Source organism: Bombina bombina, chromosome 1, assembly GCF_027579735.1.
Source record: "Bombina bombina isolate aBomBom1 chromosome 1, aBomBom1.pri, whole genome shotgun sequence".
NCBI classification, from domain to species: Eukaryota; Metazoa; Chordata; class Amphibia; order Anura; family Bombinatoridae; genus Bombina; species Bombina bombina.
This window is the reverse complement of record NC_069499.1, coordinates 1263162898-1263188785: the sequence shown is the minus strand read 5'-3', so window position 1 is coordinate 1263188785 and position 25888 is coordinate 1263162898. Positions and strand designations below refer to the sequence as shown.

Here is a 25888-nt window from a genome sequence, read left to right as displayed (position 1 = left end):
CTAGCTCCCAGTTGTGCATTGTTGGACACAAAGAGAATGAAGAAAATTTGATAGTAGAAGTAAATTGCAATGTTGTTTACAATTGTATGCTCTGTCTGACTCACATTAAAAAAAAAACTTTGTCCCTTTAATTTCAATGGCCCAAAATTTGAAAATGCCACAAAAATCTGTGCAAGTCAATTCAGAAAACATTTCTAAGAGACTTGCGTAGACCCCAGTAGGATCTATCCCAGAACTTGCTGTGCAAAAGCTGGAAACTCAGCTATTTGTGGCTCTCTGTTGTAACCCAGATGCTTAAATTAGTTGAACCACTTGAGTTTCAAATGTGATATTTCCAGAACACATTTTTTTTCTTATTATTTGTTCTATAGAATCTGAAATACAATTTTTGATAATGTTTAGTATTGCTTTGATACTATTTGATATGGATACTTTGTGTTGGATATATTTAGGGCTAGATTATGAGCGGATTGCTATTTATCGCTCTTGCTCGTATGTTAACATTGCTAGAAGTAAGCTTTTTGCGTGCTTTGGGTAGTGCGCGTATTACAAGTTGAAAGTAAAAAGTTTTTGCGTGAGTGTAACCAGACACACGCAAAAAGCCTGATTTTGAATAGCGCGACCCTGTTAACGTATTCCCACATAGACTTCAATGGAGTACTAAAAGCGGGAAAAAACCAACACCCTTACTCATGCGCAAACCTGATTGCGTTTTCTTAAGTGCGCTAACCCGACCCAAAATATGAATGTTTCACATTTCAATGCTCTTCACATAGAAGAATAAGTTCTATATATATATACACTATTGAAAAATACTTTACATGCCTTTTTTTTTCTATTACAGGAGACCTCATATCTTTGAGCCCTTATAAATTTTTTATGCTATATTTATTTGAAATAATTTTTATTAGACAATGTTATTATGAGTATAACGGTACTGTTAAATGTATTTTTGTTGTGTTTTGTGCAACTTTTTTGACTTGTGGAACAGTTAACCAGAGCTGAAGTTGCTCTATCCTGATGCACGTTAAATTGAATTGCACTCAAGCGAACACGTTTACTTTCAACTAATGAACAGAAAAATGGGTGGTATTTAGCGCTGACATAGAACTATTAATATATGGATATTATATAAAAATAATTTATATATTGAGTCGTCAAGTTAAATCCAAATATATAGGTGGTTATGAGGTAACTACAGATTAGCAAAAAGCATTAAGTATGGCAGCATAAGCATTACATCTAGCAGCATAAAACAGTTAGATCATATGCATAAGTATAGCAAAAATAAAGTACTTCATACGGTTACCCTCTGATGCCAAATAGGATAAGCAAGTGGAGGACAACAATTTTAGACACTCCGTGTCATGATCGTTGTATTATCAGCGTGTAGAGCTCAAAATCCTTAGAGCAACTGAGCGCAGCTGTAGTAAAAACCGGAATCTCCCTCTCCGGTTTGAAAGTGGACAAAACTGTGAAAAGAAGCAGACACAGCGCAGCTCCGACTCAAGATAGTTTATAACACATTAAGTGCATGCGTAAAACCACTGATTGCACTTACTAGAAGAAAGTTTAAAATCAGCCTTTGAAATATAATCTTTAACGCGATACAGTCCTCATATATTCACACAAGGGGTGCCGCAGACAGAGAGCTGTGACCGGCTAGTATGCAGACAGGAAAACCCAAATGGAGCAGTGAGAGTCTTTTTGTGTCACGCACGTTCCAGTGATGTCAGGCACGTAGCCTCAACCTCAACAAGTTTTCCCCAGATCAATGGTCTGGCTTTTTCAAGAGGATTTTCGAAAGAAGCCGGATATCATTGTAACACTCTTCTTAAATATACAAATCTTAGTGACAGTGCTTAAAATAACCGGACTTTCTGCATTAACAGATAAATTCATATCTCAAAGCATAATTATGTTCAACTAGAAATGCATAACAATAAAAAAAATAACATTTACATACACATTTCAAAAATAATAAATGAATGATGAGCAATATTTTAAAAAAAATGAGTATAAAAACTAGTTGTGAAAATTAATAATAAATGGCTAAAAGACTTTAATTTACTATCATTAATAGTTCATGTGAATATTAAAAATGAAACAATTCATGTATATTGATATACTGCAGTTTAGATAATGTTCTACTGGTTGTCCTCTAACTACCTAGGTAAACAATGCTACATATGTGCTTGTTTATCAATATTGAGACCATTAGGTTGTAAACTGTTTAATTTGTAAATCCAAAAAGTCTCTTGTTTGCATAACTGTAAAAGCCTATTATGTCTATTAGGAGGTATCATTTTAATGACCTGTACCTTAAGGGACCCAGGATCACCTATGTGGTATTCAGAAAAATGTTTAGGCACACTATGTTTAGTGTGTTTTTCTTTAATACCATAGAGGTGTTAATTTACTCTTCTCCTTATCTTTTGTTTGGTGCGGCCTACATAAAGTAGGCCACACCCACATTCTAATAAACAGGGATAGGCATGGACCAAAGCTGTGGCTGACATTTTCCAAAGTACAGACCTTAGTGAAGGACACCAAGGTCTACATTTAGCTACCAATCCGCAAGCTCTACCCAGGTGCTCAATCAAAAATGGGCCGGCTACTAAGCTTACGTTCCTGCTTTTTCAAATAAAGATACCAAGAGAACAAAGAGAAATTGATAATAGGAATAAATTAGAAAGTTGCTTAAAATTGCATGCTCTATCTGAATCATGAGGAAAAAAAATTGGGTTTAGTGTCCCTTTAATGGAAACAAATCTAACTGGATCATACATTATATTGTGTGTGGTGCATGAAAGGTTAAAAAAAAAATATCACCATTTTGTTGGCTTTAGGGCATAAAGAAAACAGTAACAAAAATGTAAAAGTGTCATAGAATGCTGGCCTCTGTGACCTGTTAGTTTGTGAAACCCCACAAGTTTCTTACATTTCATTATTATTATTATTATTAATAGTTATTAATAGTTAAAATTACAAAATTGTATTAAGTATTTATATATCATGACAGTCTGGGATATCAGAATAGATATTGTCTTCAACTGGAGAAATTAAAATTGTAATGCATTTATAACAACAGAGGTAAACTAGAGATGTGCAAAAGCAGGACGCAAGCTAAAATTACCACTATGAATGGCTTCCTTATAATCAGCACTAGATCTCAGGTAGGTGCTTTATCTTTGCATATAAAGAAATGGCAGCTTGCTTCTTGAATCGTCCCTTTCTCATCTCACTCAGTCACTTTCCCACTACTGAGTGGTGTCCTCACACAGGCGCTGCCCCAAACCTGCAAAACATGGTGCCACATGTGTAAAGAAGGATTCTACTCATCCCGAGTCCCTCCCCACCGTAAAACGTGCGGCGGACACTGCAAGGGCCAGTCACAGACACCAGTGTCTGTATACAGACACCTTGCCTATCCCTGCTAATAAATAGACCACATAAATGGAATCATAATTACTTCTAGTTTTTATATCAAAAGTTAGTGTTATCAAAATTATGGAATTTTGGTGAATTAGTGTGACAACACATTGCACCTTGATTTTCCACATTTGAATGTACCCTTCTTATTCAAGAGCCAATTTAATGGTTTCTCAATCTTTTGCTAAAGTTTTAGTTTGCTAGGGGCAAGAATTTTTTTCAGGCTTTTCCCTTTTTTGAATGTTATAATGGGCGCAACGTCTAAACTAGGGCCTAGGATGGGATCAGACTTCAGGATAGACCAATGTTTTTTAAGGGTCTTTCTAATGAATGGAGCCTCCTAGATTGTAGGAAGTGATGAATCTCACTGGTTGAGCAGTTTTTGTATGATCTAGTTTTAAAATTTACTTTTATTGTGATGTATTAGTAATTCCCTATCTTTTACCGCTGCTCTATTTCTAGCTTCACTCAGTAAATCCTGGTCATATCCTTTCTCTATAAATTTAAAATCAAGATGATCTATCTGCTTCTTGGTTAAAATCTGCTAAGTGTGTACAGTTATCATTCTGAGGTATTGACCATACGGTATATTTTTAATCCAACTGCTTTTATGCTTTTGGCATTTATAAAGCCATTTTTAGCAGTGGGTTTTGTATAGCTGGTTGTAGCGATTTTGCCTGAACTATATATGTGAGGTCAAGAAAATCAATCTTTTCTTTTGACCAGTTTCCAGTTAAACTCCAATACCCTATATCTGAGCTTATGTATTTAAAAAAATCCTTGGATCTCATTAGGTGATCCCCTCCACAGGATGATAACATCATCTATGTAGGGGAGATAATGTATTCTCTTTGAATGGATTGTTATTCCAAATGTGGATATTCTCAAAATTGTGCATATATAAATTAGCATAGGATGGGGCAAAGGTTGTCCCCATCGTTGTGCCTTGTGTTTGAAGGTAGACTTTATCTTCAAAAATAAAATAATTATGCTCCAATATAAATCTGATGCCATCCCTAAGGAAATGTAATATCAGTGGGGTGGTCCTTCTCACTTAGTTCTTTTCTGACCTCATCTACACCAGCATCATGAGGGATGCTGGTGTATAGAGTAGAAACATCACATGTAACCCAATAGTAATCATTTTCCCATGCTGTCCTCTCAAATTGTTTAATTACATCTGCTGTATCTTTGAGGTAGGATTGTGTATAAGTTACTATGGGCTGTAAATAAAAATCAACATATTGAGATAAATTATCACATAAGGACCCCTATACCTGATACTATCGGTCTACCGGATGGATTTTTGGTAGATGATAAAACACAGAAAAATTAGGATTTTTTATTCATATAAGAAGTAAAATTCATCACAGTTGACTATATTTTGATTTCTTGCCTCCAACAAAAGTTGGTGTAGCTCTTTGGTAAATTTTAGAGTAGGGTCATTCTCTAATACTCTGAGTGTTCTTGTCATCAAGTAAATTGAATGCTTCTTTCAAATAATCTGTTCTGGTTTGGAGTACAATGCCCCTGCCTTTGTCGGCTGATTTCTCTATTATCGGATTACTTTTTGGGAGAAGCTCTTTCTAATTTACTTAAAATATCATTGTATTTATTCGGAATACAATTTTTACTTGAAAATACCTTATCTAAATTGTTCAGAACTAGTTTAGCAAATAATGGGATCTGATCCCCTTGTGAGCCCAATGAGTAAAATGTAGATTTTTTTTTTCTTAAAATGGGCATGGATAATTTCTGGTTCTGTCATATGGGTCGATAGATCCAAGAGGTCCTCAATTTGTATACTGTTATGTTCTGGTGTATGACTGGGCTTATTTTAAGATTTAAGATCTTAAGTGTATCTAGATCACTATACTCAATATGATCCTGATTGTATGGTTTTCTAAATTCAACATTTCTAATGTAGTATCTCTTTAAGGTAAGTTTTCTTATATATATATGGATATCTACATAAGCTTTGAATTCATTGGGTAACTTTTTTGGTGCATCATTTAACCCTTTACTCAATAAGTTAATATCTGTATTTTCAAGTTGGATTCCTGCTAGTTTAAAGATTTCAGCTTTATATTTTTTTGGACTCTATATTTTTTTGGACTTTTTTCTAGATGTCTGAATTCTTCGTCCTTCTATGGTTCCTCTTCTATTTCTAGGGTGCTTTTTATAGGTCTTGTTCTTAATATCCCTGGTTTGGGGGTATATAATTTCTGTTTTGATTGTCTGCATGAGGGTAATGATGTTCGGTGTATTGTTTCTGGCGAACCCCTAAAAAATTATGATGTCTGATCCCAGTTTCTTTGGGTTAAGCTCCTTGTAGCTCCCATTCTTTATATTCTCCGGCATCATTACTAATGGCCTGGTATCTATTATGAGATATAAAATTATTATTTGCTGCATTATTGCTATTATTATAGGGATTTGGTCCATAGTTCTCATTATTGGCCCTCCAATTATTGGTATTGTGGTTATTATGGGCACTATTCTTATGTCCAGTGTTTTTGGTTCTCCAATTCTCACTATAATTTCTATTTGCATATTGGGGCGCAAATGTGTGAATGTTAGTTTTCAGATTATAATTAAACTGGTTATAGGGGGCAACCTGATGATCTGTATGAACTATTTGTATTGGGTTATCTTCTTTTTTATTTTTGTATGTATATACTCTGTTTTCTTTAAAGTCCTCTATCTCTCAATAGTTTTTTGTGTTTAGTGGATTGTAATTCTAAATAAAGTTTGGCAATGCGAGATTGTATGCTCTTATTACGGTTTTGCCATATATCTACTTTTTTGTAAGGTTGTATTTTTTTCAATGGTATCTGTGATCTCAACTTTAGTTTTCTCCAAATGTTGTTCCCTGTATTTGATCAAGATTTTAATCAAATTGATATAACATTCATGGAGTGCTCAACCAGTTAGATTAATCATTTCCTACAATCTAGGATCTCCATTCATCAGAATGACCCTTCAAAAACATTGGTCTATCCTGAAGTCTGATCCCATCCTAGGCCCTTGTTTAGAAGATGCGCCCATTCTAACATTCGAAAAAGTGAAAAGCCTGAAAAATATTCTTGCCCCTAGCAAACTAAAACCTTACCAAATGATTGAGAAACCATTAAGTTGGCTCTTGAATAAGAACGGTACATTCAAATGTGGAAAATCAAGGTGCAATATGTGTTGTCACACTAATTCTTCACAAAAATTCCATAATTTTGATAACTCTGTAACTATTTATTAGAATGTGGGTGTGGCCTACTTTATGTAGGCCGCACCAAACCAAAGATAAGGAGAAGAGTAAATGAACACCTCTATGGTATTAAAGAAAAACACACTAAACATAGTGTGCCTAAACATTTTTCTGACTACCACAGAGGTGATCCTGGATCCCTTAAGGTACAGGTCATTGATATGATACCTCCTATAGACATAATAGGCTTTTACATTTACGCAAACAAGAGACTTTTCTTTCATGTAATTAGCAAGAGTCCATGAGCTAGTGACGTATGGGATATACATTCCTACCAGGAGGGGCAAAGTTTCCCAAACCTTAAAATGCCTATAAATACACCCCTCACCACACCCACAATTCAGTTTTACAAACTTTGCCTCCGATGGAGGTGGTGAAGTAAGTTTATGCTAGATTCTACGTTGATATGCGCTCCGCAGCAAGTTGGAGCCCGGTTTTCCTCTCAGCGTGCAGTGAATGTCAGAGGGATGTGAGGAGAGTATTGCCTATTTGAATGCAGTGATCTCCTTCTAAGGGGTCTATTTCATAGGTTCTCTGTTATCGGTCGTAGAGATTCATCTCTTACCTCCCTTTTCAGATCGACGATATACTCTTATATATACCATTACCTCTGCTGATTCTCGTTTCAGTACTGGTTTGGCTTTCTACAAACATGTAGACGAGTGTCCTGGGGTAAGTAAATCTTATTTTCTGTGACACTCTAAAGCTATGGTTGGGCACTTTGTTTATAAAGTTCTAAATATATGTATTCAAACATTTATTTGCCTTGACTCAGAATGTTCAACTTTCCTTATTTTTCAGACAGTCAGTTTCATATTTGGGATAATGCATTTTAATTTAACATTTTTTACCTTAAAATTTGACTTTTTCCCTGTGGGCTGTTAGGCTCGCGGGGGCTGAAAATGCTTCATTTTATTGCGTCATTCTTGGCGCGGACTTTTTTGGCGCAAAAATTCTATTTCCGTTTCCGGCGTCATACGTGTCGCCAGAAGTTGCGTCATTCTTTGACGTTATTTTGCGCCAAAAATGTCGTCGTTCCGGATGTGGCGTCATTTTTTGCGCCAAAAAGCATTTAGGCGCCAAATAATGTGGGCGTCTTATTTGGCGCGAAAAAATATGGGCGTCACTTTTGTCTCCACATTATTTAAGTCTCATTTTTTATTGCTTCTGGTTGCTAGAAGCTTGTTCTTTGGCATTTTTTCCCATTCCTGAAACTGTCATTTAAGGAATTTGATCAATTTTGCTTTATATGTTGTTTTTTTCTTTTACATATTGCAAGATGTTCCACGTTGCAACTGAGTCAGAAGATACTTCAGGAAAATCACTGCACAATGCTGGAGCTACCAAGCTAAGTGTATCTGCTATAAACTTTTGGTATCTGTTTCTCCAGCTGTTATTTGTATTGCATGTCATGTCAAACTTATTAATGCAGATAAAATTTCCTTTAGTACTGTTACATTACCTGTTGCTGTTCCGTCAACATCTAATTTTCAGAGTGTTCCTGATAACATAAGAGATTTTATTTTTTAAATCCATTAAGAAGGCTATGTCTGTTATTTTTCCTTCTAGTATACATAAAAGTCTTTTAAAACTTCTCTTTTTTTCAGATGAATTTTTAAATGAACATCATCATTCTGATACTGATAATGGTTCTTCTGGTTCTGAGGTTTCTGTCTCAGAGGTTGATGCCCAACATTCAAGATGGTTACTGTAGGACTATCCTGCCTTTTGTTTAGCAAGGGCATTATATGTCTACAATAGATTTACAGGATGTGTATCTGCATATTCCGATTCATCCAGATCACTTTTAGTGTCTGAGATTCTCTTTTTAGACAAGCATTACCAGTTTTGTGGCTCTACCGTTTGGCTTAGCCTCAGTTCCAAGAATTTTTTTCAAAGGTTCTCGGTGCCCTTCTTTCTGTAATCAGAGAATAGGGTTTTGGTATTTCCTTATTTGGACGATATCTTGGTATTTGCTCAGTCTTCTCATTTTCGAAGAATCTCATACGAATCGACTTGTGTTGTTTCTTCAAGTTCATGGTTGGAGGATCAATTTACCAATCAGTTCATTGATTCCTCAGACAAGGGTAACCTTTTTAGTTTACTAGATAAATTCAGTGTCTATGACTCTGTCCTTGTCAGACAAGAGAAGTTTAACATTGATATCAGCTTGTCAAAACCTTCAGTCACAATCATTCCCTTTGGTAGCCTTATGCATGGAAATGTTGGGTCTTAGGACTGCCGCATCAGATGCGATCTCCTTTGCTCGTTTTCACATGCGACCTCTTCAGCTCTGTATGCTGAACCAATGGTGCAGGGATTACTCAAAGATATCTCAATTAATATCTTTAAACCGATTTTACAACACTCTCTGACATGGTGGACAGATCACCATCGTTTAGTTCAGGGGGCTTCTTTGTTCTTCCGACCTGGACTATAATCTCAACTGATGCAAGTCTTACAGGTTGGGGAGCTGTGTGGGGGTATCTGACGGCACAAGGGGTTTGGGAATCTCAGGAGGTGAGATTTCCGATCAATATTTTGGAACTCCGTGCAATTTTCAGAGCTCTTCAGTCTTGGCCTCTTCTGAAGAGAGAGTTGTTCATTTGTTTTCAGATAGACAATGTCACAACTGTGGCATACATCAATCATCAAGGAGGGACTCACAGTCCTCTGGCTATGAAAGAAGTATCTCGAATTTTGGTTTGGGCGGAATCCAGCTCCTGTCAAATCTCTGCGGTTCATATCCCAGGTATGGACAATTGGAAAGCGGATTATCTCAGTCGTCAAACGTTGCATCCGGGCGAATGGTCTCTTCACCCAGAGGTATTTCTTCAGATTGTTCAAATGTAGGAACTTCCAGAAATAGATCTGATGGCTTCTCATCTAAACAAGAAACTTCCCAGGTATCTGTCCAGATCCCGGGATCCTCAGGCGGAGGCAGTGGATGCATTATCACTTCCTTGGAAGTATCATCCTCCCTATATCTTTCCGCCTCTAGTTCTTCTTCCAAGAGTAACCTCCAAGATTCTGAAGGAATGCTCGTTTGTTCTGCTGGTAGCTCCGGCATGGCCTTACAGGTTTTGGTATGCGGATCTTGTCCGGATGGCCTCTTGCCAACCGTGGACTCTTCCGTTAAGACCAGACCTTTTGTCTCAAGGTCCTTTTTTTCCATCAGGATCTGAAATCCTTAAATTTAAAGGTATGGCGATTGAACGCTTGATTCTTGGTCAAAGAGGTTTCTCTGACTCTGTGATTAATACTATGTTACAGGCTCGTACATCTGTATCCAGAGAGATATATTATAGAGTCTGGAAGACTTATATTTCTTGGTGTCTTTCTCATCATTTTTCTTGGCATTCTTTTAGAATACCGAGAATATTACAGTATTCTTCAGGATGGTTTAGATAAGGGTTTGTCCGCAAGTTCCTTGAAAGGTCAAATCTCTGCTCTTTCTGTTCTTTTTCACAGAAAGATTGCTATTCTTCCTGATATTCATTGTTTTGTACAAGCTTTGGTTCGTATAAAGCCTGTCATTAAGTCAATTTCTCCTCCTTGGAGTTTGAATTTAGTTCTGGGGGCTCTTCAAGCTCCTCCATTTGAACCTATGCATTCATTGGATATTAAATTACTTTCTTGGAAAGTTTTTTGTTCCTTTTGGCCATCTCTTCTGCCAGAAGAGTTTCTGAATTATCTGCTCTTTCTTGTGAGTCTCCTTTTCTGATTTTTCATCAGGATAAGGCGGTGTTGCGAACTTCTTTTGAATTTTTACCTAAAGTTGTGAATTCCAACAACATTAGTAGAGAAATTGTGGTTCCTTCATTATGTCCTAATCCTAAGAATTCTAAGGAGAAATCGTTGCATTCTTTGGATGTTGTTAGAGCTTTGAAATATTATGTTGAAGCTACGAAATCTTTTCGTAAGACTTCTAGTCTATTTGTTATTTTTTCCGGTTCTAGAAAAGGCCAGAAAGCTTCTGCCATTTCTTTGGCATCTTGGTTGAAATCTTTAATTCATCTTGCCTATGTTGAGTCGGGTAAAACTCCGCCTCAGAGAATTACAGCTCATTCTACTAGGTCAGTTTCTACTTCCTGGGCGTTTAGGAATGAAGCTTCGGTTGACCAGATCTGCAAAGCAGCGACTTGGTCCTCTTTGCATACTTTTACTAAATTCTACCATTTTGATGTATTTTCTTCTTCTGAAGCAGTTTTTGGTAGAAAAGTACTTCAGGCAGCGGTTTCAGTTTGAATCTTCAGCTTATGTTTTTCATTAAACTTTATTTTGGGTGTGGATTATTTTCAGCAGGAATTGGCTGTCTTTATTTTATCCCTCCCTCTCTAGTGACTCTTGTGTGGAAAGATCCACTTCTTGGGTAGTCATTATCCCATACGTCACTAGCTCATGGACTCTTGCTAATTACATGAAAGAAAACATAATTTATGTAAGAACTTACCTGATAAATTCATTTCTTTCATATTAGCAAGAGTCCATGAGGCCCGCCCTTTTTTTGTGGTGGTTATGATTTTGTATAAAGCACAATTATTCCAATTCCTTATTTTATATGCTTTCGCACTTTTTTCTTATCACCCCACTTCTTGGCTATTCGTTAAACTGAATTGTGGGTGTGGTGAGGGGTGTATTTATAGGCATTTTAAGGTTTGGGAAACTTTGCCCCTCCTGGTAGGAATGTATATCCCATACGTCACTAGCTCATGGACTCTTGCTAATATGAAAGAAATGAATTTATCAGGTAAGTTCTTACATAAATTATGTTTTTGCATTTACAAATTAAACCGTTTACAACCTTATGGTCTCAATATTGATATTGATATACAAGCACATATGTAGCATTATTTACCTAGGAAGTTAGGGGGCAACTAGTAGAACATTATCTGAACTGCAATATATCAATATACATGAATGTTTCCATTTTTAATATTCAAATGAACTATTATTGATAGTAAATTAAAGTCTTTCAGCCATTTATTATTAAAGGGACACTGAACCCACATTTTTTCTTTCATGATTCAGATAGAGCATGACATTTTGAGCAACTTTCTAATTTACTCCTATTATTTTTTCTTCGTTATTTTGCTATCTTTATTTTAAAAGCAGGAATGTAAATCTTAGCAGCCAGCCCATTTAAGGTTCAGCACCATGGATAGCGCTTGCTTATTGAAGGCTTACGTTTACCCACCAATAAGCAAGCATAACCTAGGTTCTCAACCAAAAATGGGCCGGCTCATATGCATCACATTCCTGCTTTTTAAATAAAGATAGCAAGAGAACTAAGAAAAAATTTGGGTTTAGTGTCCCTTTAATTTTTACAACTACAGGGAGTGCAGAATTATTAGGCAAATTAGTATTTTGACCACATCATCCTCTTTATGCATGTTGTCTTACTCCAAGCTGTATAGGCTCGAAAGCCTACTACCAATTAAGCATATTAGGTGATGTGCATCTCTGTAATGAGAAGGGGTGTGGTCTAATGACATCAACACCCTATATCAGGTGTGCATAATTATTAGGCAACTTCCTTTCCTTTGGCAAAATGGGTCAAAAGAAGGACTTGACAGGCTCAGAAAAGTCAAAAATAGTGAGATATCTTGCAGAGGGATGCAGCACTCTTAAAATTGCAAAGCTTCTGAAGCGTGATCATCGAACAATCAAGCGTTTCATTCAAAATAGTCAACAGGGTCGCAAGAAGCGTGTGGAAAAACCAAGGCGCAAAATAACTGCCCATGAACTGAGAAAAGTCAAGCGTGCAGCTGCCAAGATGCCACTTGCCACCAGTTTGGCCATATTTCAGAGCTGCAACATCACTGGAGTGCCCAAAAGCACAAGGTGTGCAATACTCAGAGACATGGCCAAGGTAAGAAAGGCTGAAAGACGACCACCACTGAACAAGACACAGAAGCTGAAACGTCAAGACTGGGCCAAGAAATATCTCAAGACTGATTTTTCTAAGGTTTTATGGACTGATGAAATGAGTGAGTCTTGATGGGCCAGATGGATGGGCCCGTGGCTGGATTGGTAAAGGGCAGAGAGCTCCAGTCCGACTCAGACGCCAGCAAGGTGGAGGTGGAGTACTGGTTTGGGCTGGTATCATCAAAGATGAGCTTGTGGGGCCTTTTCGGGTTGAGGATGGAGTCAAGCTCAACTCCCAGTCCTACTGCCAGTTTCTGGAAGACACCTTCTTCAAGCAGTGGTACAGGAAGAAGTCTGCATCCTTCAAGAAAAACATGATTTTCATGCAGGACAATGCTCCATCACACACGTCCAAGTACTCCACAGCGTGGCTGGCAAGAAAGGGTATAAAAGAAGAAAATCTAATGACATGGCCCCCTTGTTCACCTGATCTGAACCCCATTGAGAACCTGTGGTCCATCATCAAATGTGAGATTTACAAGGAGGGAAAACAGTACACCTCTCTGAACAGTTTCTGGGAGGCTGTGGTTGCTGCTGCACGCAATGTTGATGGTGAACAGATCAAAACACTGACAGAATCCATGGATGGCAGGCTTTTGAGTGTCCTTGCAAAGAAAGGTGGCTATATTGGTCACTGATTTGTTTTTGTTTTGTTTTTGAATGTCAGAAATGTATATTTTTGTATGTTGAGATGTTATATTGGTTTCACTGGTAAAAATAAATAATTGAAATGGGTATATATTTGTTTTTTGTTAAGTTGCCTAATAATTATGCACAGTAATAGTCACCTGCACACACAGATATCCCCCTAAAATAGCTATAACTAAAAACAAACTAAAAACTACTTCCAAAACTATTCAGCTTTGATATTAATGAGTTTTTTGGGTTCATTGAGAACATGGTTGTTGTTCAATAATAAAATTAATCCTCAAAAATACAACTTGCCTAATAATTCTGCACTCCCTGTAGTTTTAATACTCATTTTTTAAAATATTGCTCATCATTCATTTATTATTTTTTAAATGTGTATGTAAATTTTATTGTTGTTTTTTTATTGTTATGCATTTCTAGTTGAACCTAATTGTGCTTTGATATATGATTTTATCTGTTAATGCAGAAAACTTGTTTATTTTAAGCACTGTCACTTTAAGATTTGTATATTTAAGAAGAGGTATTGTGTTACAATAGCACAAAGTTCACGTCCACAGCACTATTCATTCGGGAAAACTTTTAATGAATCATACAGACAAGCAAAAAACTAATGCAACGCTTCAGGCTCGCACGCCCTTATTCATGGCCCCCAGTCCAGCGTACACTACCCAGGAGGGTTGTATCAGGTGCTGAGCTACGTATGTTTTTCTGTGTTTTATTGTGTTACAATGATATCCGACTTCTTTAGAAAATCCTCTTGAGAAAGCCAGACCGTTCTTCTGGGGAAACGATCTGAGGTTGAGGCTACGTGCCTGACGTCACTGGAACGTGCGTGACACAAACAGACTCTCACTGCTCCATTAAGGTTTTCCTGTTTGCAGACTAGCCGGTCTTCTCTCTCTCTCTGTGGCACCCCTTGTGTGAATAGAGGAGGACTGTATCATGTTAAAGATTATATTTCAAAGGCTGATTTTAAATGTTCTTCTAGTAAGTGCAATCAGTGGTTTTATGCATGCACTTAATATGTTATATACTACCTTAGGTCGGAGCTGCGCTGTGTCTGCTTCTTTTCACAGTTTTTTTTTTACTTGTAATGAGCACGCTACTTCTGGCATACACAAAAAGCAGTGATAATCCCGTTATTGGTTGCGTGTATCCAGCCCTTAGTGAGGTGCTTTTAATGAGTGAGCTTTATATATGTAGCAAGCTTTAGGAGATGAAAGGTTAATTTGGTCATTTATGTTTTCAGCCAGTGGAAGAACCTGAGATTGTATTTAAATCCAGATGTTTTATGATTAAATATATAGTTCATGTGACCTAAATCTGTTAGACGAAGTAACTGAGAGATCTCTTTGCATCTGTTTTTCCAACTGTGATGTGGCTTTAAAATTGCCAATGAAAGTGTTTTAACTGAGTGCTGGTCAATGTTTTTACATGGAACTGCTTTTCAGAATATTCAGATTAGGTGCACAAGAAAATGTATTAGCCAGAGAAAAATCTGTTTCTTTTTGCTATTTTTTCTCATGGGTTGTCACAGAACTATGTGAAAAATAAAGCACCAATACAAAAGTAAAATATGGCAGCTATTTGAGATTCAGTATTGATAATCAGTGACTTATAGGCACAGTAAGCATTACATTTCCCTTCATAAAATGGTGAGAGTCCATAAGACATCTGACACATGTGGAATTACACTCCAGTCCACTTGGAGGAGGCAAAAGCACCTCACCATACAAGAGCTTTGATCCCTCCCACTCTCCCAGAATCCCTCAGTAAAATTTTGGCCTCCAAGATTGAGTTAGATTAATTCTGATGTGCTGATTTACACATTGTTTTATAGGGGTTCTCTAACTAAGCTGAGACCCAGTTTCACCTTCAGAGTGGACAGAGGGGATGACGGGGGTTCAGCCAGGCAGTGAGAAATTTCCCATTGTGGAGATGTCACAGTGGTAATAGTGATCACCTGGCAAGAGTAAATATGCATTTATTTAAATAGATGCTCATGGGAGCCCCTATGTTCAAATCAAAGTTATCTACCCAAAGGCCATTATTTATCTGAGGCTAACCCCTTCTTTTTAAAATAGAGTTTAGAAAAAAAAATTACAAGCTTGTTTATTTAAATTGTAATACGAATATGCACACTTTGTTGTATATATCTCATGTGTCATGAAATATACATACATTTAATGGCATTGTTTGAATCTGCTGGGTCTGTTAAAAAACCAAAACAATATATAGTTATTTTCCCTTGAGCAGGCAATACAGCCAAGAAGAATCTTTATAGATATTTTATAGCACATGCTCCCGGCACTATTCCAGGCTTTTTATTGATGATGTTTTCCATGAATTGTTTTGGGATAATTGTCTCTTATGCCTTTTTTTTTCTTTGCAGAATCCAGTATTTTAAAAGGTGCATTAAGTTTATTCATGAGTCAAGACTTCACGGAGGTGGCTGTCTAGTTCACTGGTTAGTATTTTCACATAATTTAAATACTTAATGTCCCTAAATGTTTTTATATATTGATGACTCTCTATGCAATCTTTGATAAAATGTATCAGTGTTTCAATAAACACTGCAGCACACACATAAAGTCCAGCACTCGCTCACAAGCTCTCAGCTAGGATTAAAAGCAAAACTGGAAGAGTTAGTTACCGCATTTGGCCAAATGGGACAAGCCCAGGTACCAAGTCAAGGTCTCTTCCAAATATTGTGTTTCAATATACTTACACTTTTTTAAGTCTTCTCTCCTGTATAGTTATCACTCTGTCAGTCTTTCCTCTTCCATTTCCTCTCTGCCCCTTTGTCTCTTGACCATTTCAAATGTGTACATTTGCAAACCCAATTTATCATCTCTCTCATGTAGTTGTATTGTATTATTATATGTTACATAAAACCATAGATTTTAATGGCAGGTAAGAACCATAGCTCCCACAAATCTGCCCACATTTCCTATAAAGTGTAAGCTTCCTTAGTCCGTAGGTTTGCCTTATGTTTATCTCTTTCTGTGAAGAAGTGCTTCTGCAAATTACTTCTAAACCTGCTACTATTCAAATTGAAATCATGACCCCTTTGTTTTGGTGTTGCTCTTTAAAGGGACAGTCTTGTCAACTTTTAACTTTCATGATTCATATAGGGCATGCAATTGTAAACAACTTTACCATTTACTTTTATCGTCAAATTAGCTTTGCTCTCTTGGTATTCTTGGTTGAAAGCTAAACCTAGGTAGGTTTATACGCTAATTTCTAAGCCCTTGAAGGCTGCCTCTTATCTCAGTCCATTTTGAAAGTTTTTCACAGCTAGACAGCGCTAGTTTGTGTGCCTTATTGAGAACATTGTGCTCACTCCGTGGAGTTATCAGTCAACACTGATTGGCTAAAATGCAAGTCTCTCAAAATAAATTAAATAAGGCGACAGTCTGCAGAGGCTTAGATACAAGGTAATCACAGAGGTAAAAAGTGAATTAATATAAAAGTGTTGGTTATGCAAAACTGGGAAATGGGTAATAAAAGGTTTTGAACAATAAACAATAAATATTCTGGAGGAGACTGTCCCTTTAAGTGGAAATTTTTGGAGCCTCCGCTTAATTAAGCATCTTAACGTTCTTAAAAGTTTCTATTTCTCTTGTAAGATGTATCGAGTCCACGGATTCATCCATACTTATGGGATATTCTCCTTCCCTACAGGAAGTGGCAGAGAGAGCACCCACAGCAGAGCTGTCCATATAGCTCCTCCCTTAGCTCCACCCCCCAGTCATTCTCTCTGCCTGCTTAACTGCTAGGAAGGGCAAAGTGAGTGTGGTGACAAAAATTTTAGTTTTTATTTTCTCAAGCAAAAGTTTGTTATTTTAAATGGTACCGGTGTGTACTATTTACTCTCTGGCAGAAAAAGGATGAAGATTTCTGCAAGGAGGATGATGATCTTAGCATTTTGTAACTAAGATCCACTGCTGTTCTCACAATGCCTGAAGAGTACAGGAAAACTTCAGTTGGGGGAACAGTTTGCAGGCTAAACTGCATTGAGGTATGTTCAGTCTATTTTTTTTCTAGACACACTGTGTTATTTCTAGAAAAGGCTGGCAATATCCCCATGAGGGAAAGGTAAGCTGTATTTAGTAAAAGAGGAATCCAAGCTTGCATAAAGAGCTCATAGTTACTGGTGACACTAATAGGAAAAAACGTTTTGGTTTAATTACAAATAAAACGTTTTTTGAGGAACTTTAAGGGGTCTTTGTGGCTTCTTTAATGGTTATTAACCCACATGGCTAGTTTAAGAAACACTCTGTGGTGTTTTTTAGGCCCCATAACTTCGAGTGAGGTGGGAGGGGTTTATTTACCTCAGAAGCATCCAGCTACTTCTCAAGAGATTCCTGCTGTATTTGAGGGCTGTAAAGAAGTTTTTTTCCCCACAAATCGTTCCTAAAGGGCAGGTAGGTGCCACAGCAGAGCTGTGGCAAGGTGCTGAACGTTATTTTACCGGTTTTGAAGTTTTTTTCAATCCGGTTTTTACATTAAGGGGTTAATTGTTTATTTGCATAGTGGTGCAAAGTTACTTAGGCTTTATGATGCTACTGTAAAAATTTTGTTGTGTTTACTGCTTTTTTACACTGTTTTGCAGAGTTTGTGCAGCTTTTTTTCTCTTAAAGGCACAGTACCGTTTTTTATCGTTAAGTGTTATTTACTTTGATTAAAGTGTTTTCCAAGCTTGCTTGTTACATTACTAGTCTGTTTAACATGTCTGACACCAAGGAAAATCCTTGTTCTATGTGTTTAGAAGCCATTGTGGAACCCCCTCTTAGAATGTGTCCCACTTGCACTATGTCTATAAATTATAAAGAGCATATTTTAGCACTTAAAAATATTGCAATAGATGATTCTCAGTTAGAAGGAAATGAGGGTTTAGCATCTAGCTCTCCCCAAGTGTCACAACCAGTAACGCCCGCACAAGTGACGCCAAGTACCTCTAGTGCGTCTAATTCATTTACTTTACAAGACATGGCCACAGTTATGAATAAAACCCTCACAGAGGTTTTCTCTAAACTGTCTGGTTTAAAAGGAAAGCGTGACAGCTCTGGGTTAAGAACAAATGCTGAGCCGTCTGACGCTTTAGTAGCCGTGTGCGATATACCCTCACAATGTTCTGAAGTAGGGGTAAGGGATTTGTTATCTGAGGGAGAGATTTCTGATTCAGGAAAGACACTCCCTCAGACAGATTCTGATATGACGGCCTTTAAATTTAAGCTTGAACACCTCCGCTTATTGCTCAAGGAGGTATTAGCTACTCTAGACGATTGTGACCCTATAGTGGTCCCAGAGAAATTGTGTAAAATGGACAGATACTTAGAGGTTCCTGTTTACACTGATGTTTTTCCAGTCCCTAAGAGGATTGTGACTATTGTTACTAAGGAGTGGGATAGACCAGGTATTCCGTTCGCTTCCCCTCCTGTTTTTAAGAAAATGTTTCCCATATCTGACACCATACAGGACTGGTGGCAGACTGTTCCTAAGGTGGAGGGAGCTATTTCTCCAACATAGGTGTATCCGGTCCACGGCGTCATCCTTACTTGTGGGATATTCTCTTCCCCAACAGGAAATGGCAAAGAGCCCAGCAAAGCTGGTCACATGATCCCTCCTAGGCTCCGCCTACCCCAGTCATTCTCTTTGCCGTTGCACCGGCAACATCTCCACGGAGATGGTTAAGAGTTTTTTGGTGTTTAAATGTAGTTTTTATCCTTCAATCAAGTGTTTGTTATTTTAAAATAGTGCTGGTATGTACTATTTACTCTGAAACAGAAAAGAGATGAAGATTTCTGTTTGTAAGAGGAAGATGATTTTAGCAAACGTTACTAAAATCGATTGCTGTTTCCACACAGGACTGTTGAGATGAAGTAACTTCAGTTGGGGGAAACAGTTGGCAGACTTTTCTGCTTGAGGTATGACTGGCCACATTTCTAACAAGACTTTGTAATGCTGGAAGGCTGTCATTTTCCCTATGGGGACCGGTAAGCCATTTTCTTAGATTAAGTAAAAGAATAAAGGGCTTCATAAGGGCTTAAAAAACTGGTAGACATTTTTCTGGGCTAAAACGATTACTTTACTAAGCATATTTGGCAGATTATAACTCTTAATAGTTATTATAATCTGGGGGATTGTTTTAAAAAAACGGCAGGCACTGTATTGGACACCTTTTTCAGATGGGGGCCTGTTCTAGTCATAGACAGAGCCTCATTTTCGCGCCACTAATGCGCAGTTGTTTTTGGAGAGCAAGGCATGCAGATGCATGTGTGAGGAGCTAAGAACCACTGAAAAAGCTTATAGAAGGCGTCATTTGGTATCGTATTCCCCTCTGGGCTTGGTTGGGTCTCAGCAAAGCAGATACCTGGGACTGTATAGGGGTTAAAGCTAATGTTCCGTTATTTTAAGGGTTAAAGCTTTCAAATTTGGTGTGCAATACTTTTAAGGCTTTAAGACACTGTGGTGAAATTTTGGTGAATTTTGAACAATTCCTTCATACTTTTTCACATATTCAGTAATAAAGTGTTTAGTTTAAAATTTAAAGTGACAGTAACGGTTTTATTTTAAAACGTTTTTTTGTGCTTTGTTGACAAGTTTAAGCCTGTTTAACATGTCTGAACCATCAGATAAGCGATGTTCTATATGTATGAAAGCCAAGGTTTCTCCCCATTTAAATATATGTGATGATTGTGCCATAGTGTCCAAACAAAGTAGGGACAATGATGCCACAGATAATGATATTGCCCAAGATGATTCCTCAAATGAGGGGAGTAAGCATGATACTGCATCATCCCCTTCTGTGTCTACACCAGTTTTGCCCACACAAGAGGCCCCTAGTACATCTAGTGCGCCAATACTTATTACCATGCAACAATTAACAGCTGTAATGGATAATTCTATTGCAAACATTTTATCCAAAATGCCTACTTATCAGAGAAAGCGCGATTGCTCTGTTTTAAACACTGAAAAGCAAGAGGACGCTGATGATAACTGTTCTGACATACCCTCACACCAATCTGAAGGGGCCAGGAGGGAGGTTTTGTCTGAGGGAGAAATTTCAGATTCAGGAAAAATTTCTCAACAAGCTGAACCTGATGTTGTAACATTTAAATTTAAATTAGAACATCTCCGCGCACTGCTTAAGGAGGTATTATCTACTCTGGATGATTGTGACAATTTGGTCATTCCAGAGAAATTATGTAAGATGGACAAGTTCCTAGAGGTTCCGGTGCCCCCCGACGCTTTTCCTATACCCAAGCGGGTGGTGGACATAGTAAATAAAGAGTGGGAAAGGCCCGGCATACCTTTTGTTCCTCCCCCTATATTTAAGAAATTATTTCCTATAGTCGACCCCAGAAAGGACTTATGGCAGACAGTCCCCAAGGTCGAGGGGGCGGTTTCTACTCTAAACAAACGCACTACTATTCCTATAGAAGATAGTTGTGCTTTCAAAGATCCTATGGATAAAAAATTAGAGGGTTTGCTTAAAAAGATGTTTGTTCAGCAAGGTTACCTTCTACAACCAATTTCATGCATTGTTCCTGTCACTACAGCAGCGTGTTTCTGGTTCGAAGAACTAGAAAAGTCGCTCAATAAAGAATCTTCGTATGAGGAGGTTATGGACAGAGTTCAAGCACTTAAATTGGCTAACTCTTTTATTTTAGATGCCGCTTTGCAATTAGCTAGATTAGCGGCGAAAAATTCAGGGTTTGCTATCGTGGCGCGCCGAGCGCTTTGGCTAAAGTCTTGGTCAGCGGATGTGTCTTCCAAGACAAAATTGCTTAACATCCCTTTCAAGGGTAAAACACTGTTTGGTCCTGATTTGAAAGAGATTATTTCAGACATCACCGGGGGAAAGGGCCACGCCCTTCCTCAGGATAGGTCTTTTAAGGCTAAAAATAAGCCTAATTTTCGTCCCTTTCGCAGAAACGGACCAGCCTCTAATTCTACATCCTCTAAGCAAGAGGGTAATACTTCTCAACCCAAACCAGCCTGGAGACCGATGCAAGGCTGGAACAAGGGTAAGCAGGCCAAGAAGCCTGCCACTGCTACCAAAACAGCATGAAGGGATGGCCCCCGATCCGGGACCGGATCTGGTGGGGGGCAGACTTTCTCTCTTTGCTCAGGCTTGGGCAAGAGATGTTCAGGATCCTTGGGCACTAGAAATAGTTTCTCAGGGTTATCTCCTGGAATTCAAGGAACTACCCCCAAGGGGAAGGTTCCACAGGTCTCAATTATCTTCAAACCAAATAAAAAGACAGGCATTCTTACATTGTGTAGAAGACCTGTTAAAGATGGGAGTAATTCATCCAGTTCCAATAGGAGAACAAGGGATGGGGTTTTACTCCAACCTGTTCATAGTTCCCAAAAAAGAGGGAACATTCAGACCAATTTTAGATCTCAAGATCCTAAACAAATTTCTCAGGGTTCCATCGTTCAAAATGGAAACCATTCGAACGATCCTTCCTACCATCCAGGAAGGTCAATTTATGACCACGGTGGATTTAAAGGATGCGTACCTACATATTCCTATCCACAAGGAACATCATCAGTTCCTAAGGTTCGCTTTTCTGGACAAGCATTACCAGTTTGTGGCACTTCCATTCGGATTAGCCACTGCTCCGAGAATTTTCACAAAGGTACTAGGGTCCCTTCTAGCGGTTCTAAGACCAAGGGGCATTGCAGTAGTACCTTACTTGGATGACATCCTGATTCAAGCGTCGTCTCTGTCAAAAGCAAAGGCTCATACGGACATCGTCCTAGCCTTTCTCAGATCTCACGGATGGAAAGTGAACATAGAAAAAAGTTCTCTGTCCCCGTCAACAAGAGTTCCCTTCTTGGGAACAATTATAGATTCCTTAGAAATGAGGATTTTTCTGACAGAGGTCAGAAAATCAAAACTTCTAAGCTCTTGTCAAGTACTTCATTCTGTTCTTCGTCCTTCCATAGCGCAGTGCATGGAAGTAATAGGATTGATGGTTGCAGCAATGGACATAGTTCCTTTTGCACGAATTCATCTAAGACCATTACAACTGTGCATGCTCAGACAGTGGAATGGGGATTATACAGACTTGTCTCCGACGATTCAAGTAGATCAAAGGACCAGAGATTCACTCCGTTGGTGGCTGATCCCAGACAACCTGTCACAGGGAATGAGCTTCCGCAGACCAGAGTGGGTCATTGTCACGACCGACGCCAGTCTGGTGGGCTGGGGCGCGGTCTGGGAACCCCTGAAAGCTCAGGGTCTATGGTCTCGGGAAGAATCTCTTCTCCCGATAAACATTCTGGAACTGAGAGCGATATTCAATGCTCTCAAAGCTTGGCCTCATCTAGCAAAGGCCAAATTCATAAGGTTTCAATCAGACAACATGACGACTGTTGCATATATCAACCATCAGGGGGGAACAAGGAGTTCCCTGGCGATGGAGGAAGTGACCAAGATAATTCAATGGGCGGAGGATCACTCCTGCCACTTGTCTGCAATCCACATCCCAGGAGTGGAAAATTGGGAAGCGGATTTTCTGAGTCGTCAGACATTCCATCCGGGGGAGTGGGAACTCCATCCGGAAATCTTTGCCCAAATATCTCAATTATGGGGCATTCCAGACATGGATCTGATGGCCTCTCGTCAGAACTTCAAGGTTCCTTGTTACGGGTCCAGATCCAGGGATCCCAAGGCGACTCTAGTAGATGCACTAGTAGCACCTTGGACCTTCAACCTAGCTTATGTATTCCCACCGTTTCCTCTCATTCCCAGGCTGGTAGCCAGGATCAATCAGGAGAGGGCTTCAGTGATCTTGATAGCTCCTGCGTGGCCACGCAGGACTTGGTATGCAGACCTGGTGAATATGTCATCGGCTCCACCATGGAAGCTACCTTTGAGACAGGACCTTCTTGTTCAAGGTCCATTCGAACATCCGAATCTGGTTTCCCTCCAACTGACTGCTTGGAGATTGAACGCTTGATTTTATCAAAGCGTGGGTTTTCAGATTCTGTAATAGATACTCTTATTCAGGCTAGAAAGCCTGTAACTAGAAAAATTTACCATAAAATATGGAAAAAATATATCTGTTGGTGTGAATCTAAAGGATTCCCATGGAACAAGATAAAAATTCCTAAGATTCTATCCTTTCTACAAGAAGGTTTGGAGAAAGGATTATCTGCAAGTTCTCTGAAGGGACAGATCTCTGCTTTATCTGTTTTACTTCACAAAAGGCTGGCAGCTGTGCCAGACGTTCAAGCGTTTGTTCAGGCTCTGGTTAGAATCAAGCCTGTTTACAGACCTTTGACTCCTCCCTGGAGTCTTAATCTAGTTCTTTCAGTTCTTCAAGGGGTTCCGTTTGAACCCTTACATTCCGTAGATATTAAGTTATTATCTTGGAAAGTTTTGTTTTTGGTTGCAATTTCTTCTGCTAGAAGAGTTTCTGAGTTATCTGCTCTGCAGTGTTCTCCGCCCTATCTGGTGTTCCATGCAGATAAGGTGGTTTTGCGTACTAAGCCTGGTTTTCTTCCGAAAGTTGTTTCCAACAAAAATATTAACCAGGAGATAGTTGTACCTTCTTTGTGTCCGAATCCAGTTTCAAAGAAGGAACGTTTGTTACACAATTTGGACGTAGTCCGTGCTCTAAAATTCTATTTAGAGGCTACTAAAGATTTCAGACAAACATCTTCTTTATTTGTTGTTTATTCTGGTAAATGGAGAGGTCAAATAGCAACTTCTACCTCTCTTTCTTTTTGGCTTAAAAGCATTATCCGATTGGCTTATGAGACTGCCGGACGGCAGCCTCCTGAAAGAATCACAGCTCATTCCACCAGGGCTGTGGCTTCCACATGGGCCTTCAAGAACGAGGCTTCTGTTGACCAGATATGTAAGGCAGCGACTTGGTCTTCACTGCACACTTTTGCCAAATTTTACAAATTTGATACTTTTGCTTCTTCAGAGGCTATTTTTGGGAGAAAGGTTTTGCAAGCCGTGGTGCCTTCCATTTAGGTGACCTGATTTGCTCCCTCCCTTCATCCGTGTCCTAAAGCTTTGGTATTGGTTCCCACAAGTAAGGATGACGCCGTGGACCGGACACACCTATGTTGGAGAAAACAGAATTTATGCTTACCTGATAAATTACTTTCTCCAACGGTGTGTCCGGTCCATGGCCCGCCCTGGTTTTTTTAATCAGGTCTGATGAATTATTTTCTCTAACTACAGTCACCACGGTATCATATGGTTTCTCCTATGCATATTTCCTCCTGTACGTCGGTCGAATGACTGGGGTAGGCGGAGCCTAGGAGGGATCATGTGACCAGCTTTGCTGGGCTCTTTGCCATTTCCTGTTGGGGAAGAGAATATCTCACAAGTAAGGATGACGCCGTGGACCGGACACACCGTTGGAGAAAGTAATTTATCAGGTAAGCATAAATTCTGTTTTCTACTCTTGCTAAGCGTACAACTATATCTATCGAAGACAGTTGTGCTTTCATAGATCCTATGGATAAAAAATTAGAGGGTCTCCTAAAGAAAATTTTTGTTCATCAAGGTTTTCTTCTCCAACCTATTGCATGCATTGTTCCTATAACTACTGCAGCTGCTTTCTGGTTTGAGGCTCTAGAAGAGGCTCTAAAGGTGGAGACTCCATTAGAGGATATTATGGATAGAATTAAGGCCCTTAAGTTGGCTAATTCTTTCATTACAGATGCCGCTTTCCAAATGGCTAAATTAGCGGCAAAGAATTCAGGTTTTGCCATTTTAGCACGCAGGGCGTTATGGCTTAAGTCCTGGTCTGCTGATGTGTCATCAAAATCTAAATTGTTGAACATCCCTTTCAAAGGAAAGACCCTATTCGGGCCTGCACTGAAATAAATTATTTCAGACATCACTGGAGGGAAAGGCCATGCCCTCCCTCAGGATAAAACAAATAAGATGAGGACCAAACAAAATAATTTTCGTTCCTTTCGGAACTTCAAGGGTGGTCCCGCTTCAGCTTCCCCTGCAGCAAAGCAAGAGGGGAATTCTGTCCAATCCAAATCAGTCTGGAGACCTAACCAGGCTTGGAACAAAGGTAAACATGCCAAGAAACCTGCTAAGACAGCATGAAGGGGTAGCTCCCGATCCGGGACCGGATCTAGTAGGGGGCAGACTCTCTCTCTTTGCTCAGGCTTGGGCAAGAGATGTTCATGATTCCTGGGCTTTAGAAATTGTGTCCCAAGGATATCTTCTGGACTTCAGACTCCCCCCCCCCCCAAGGGGGAGATTTCACATTTCTCAATTGTCTGCAAACCAGACAAAGAGAGAGGCGTTCTTACGCTGTGTAGAAGACCTACATACCATGGGAGTGATCCGCCCAGCTCCAAGAGCGGAACAAGGGCTAGGTTTTTACTCCAACCTGTTTGTGGCTCCCAAAAAAAGAGGGAACTATCAGACTAATCTTGGATCTCATAATTCTAAACAAATTCCTCAGAGTACCATCTTTCAGGATGGAGACTATTAGGACTATTCTTCCTCTGATCCAGGAGGATCAATATATGACTACCGTGGATTTAAAGGATGCGTATCTACACATCCCTATTCACAGAGATCATCATCAATTCCTCAGATTCGCCTTCTGGACA

At 38.9% G+C, this 25888-nt stretch overlaps 1 protein-coding gene across 1 annotated transcript in view; it reads left to right on the top strand.

The window, feature by feature from the left end:
* Nucleotides 1–25888, top strand: part of IRF8 (interferon regulatory factor 8) — a 655970-nt gene that overhangs the window by 298791 nt on the left and 331291 nt on the right. The window contains exon 8 of the mRNA XM_053700919.1: nt 15666–15740. Coding sequence (XP_053556894.1) covers nt 15666–15740 — 75 coding nt within the window. The remainder of the gene's footprint in view (nt 1–15665; nt 15741–25888) is intronic.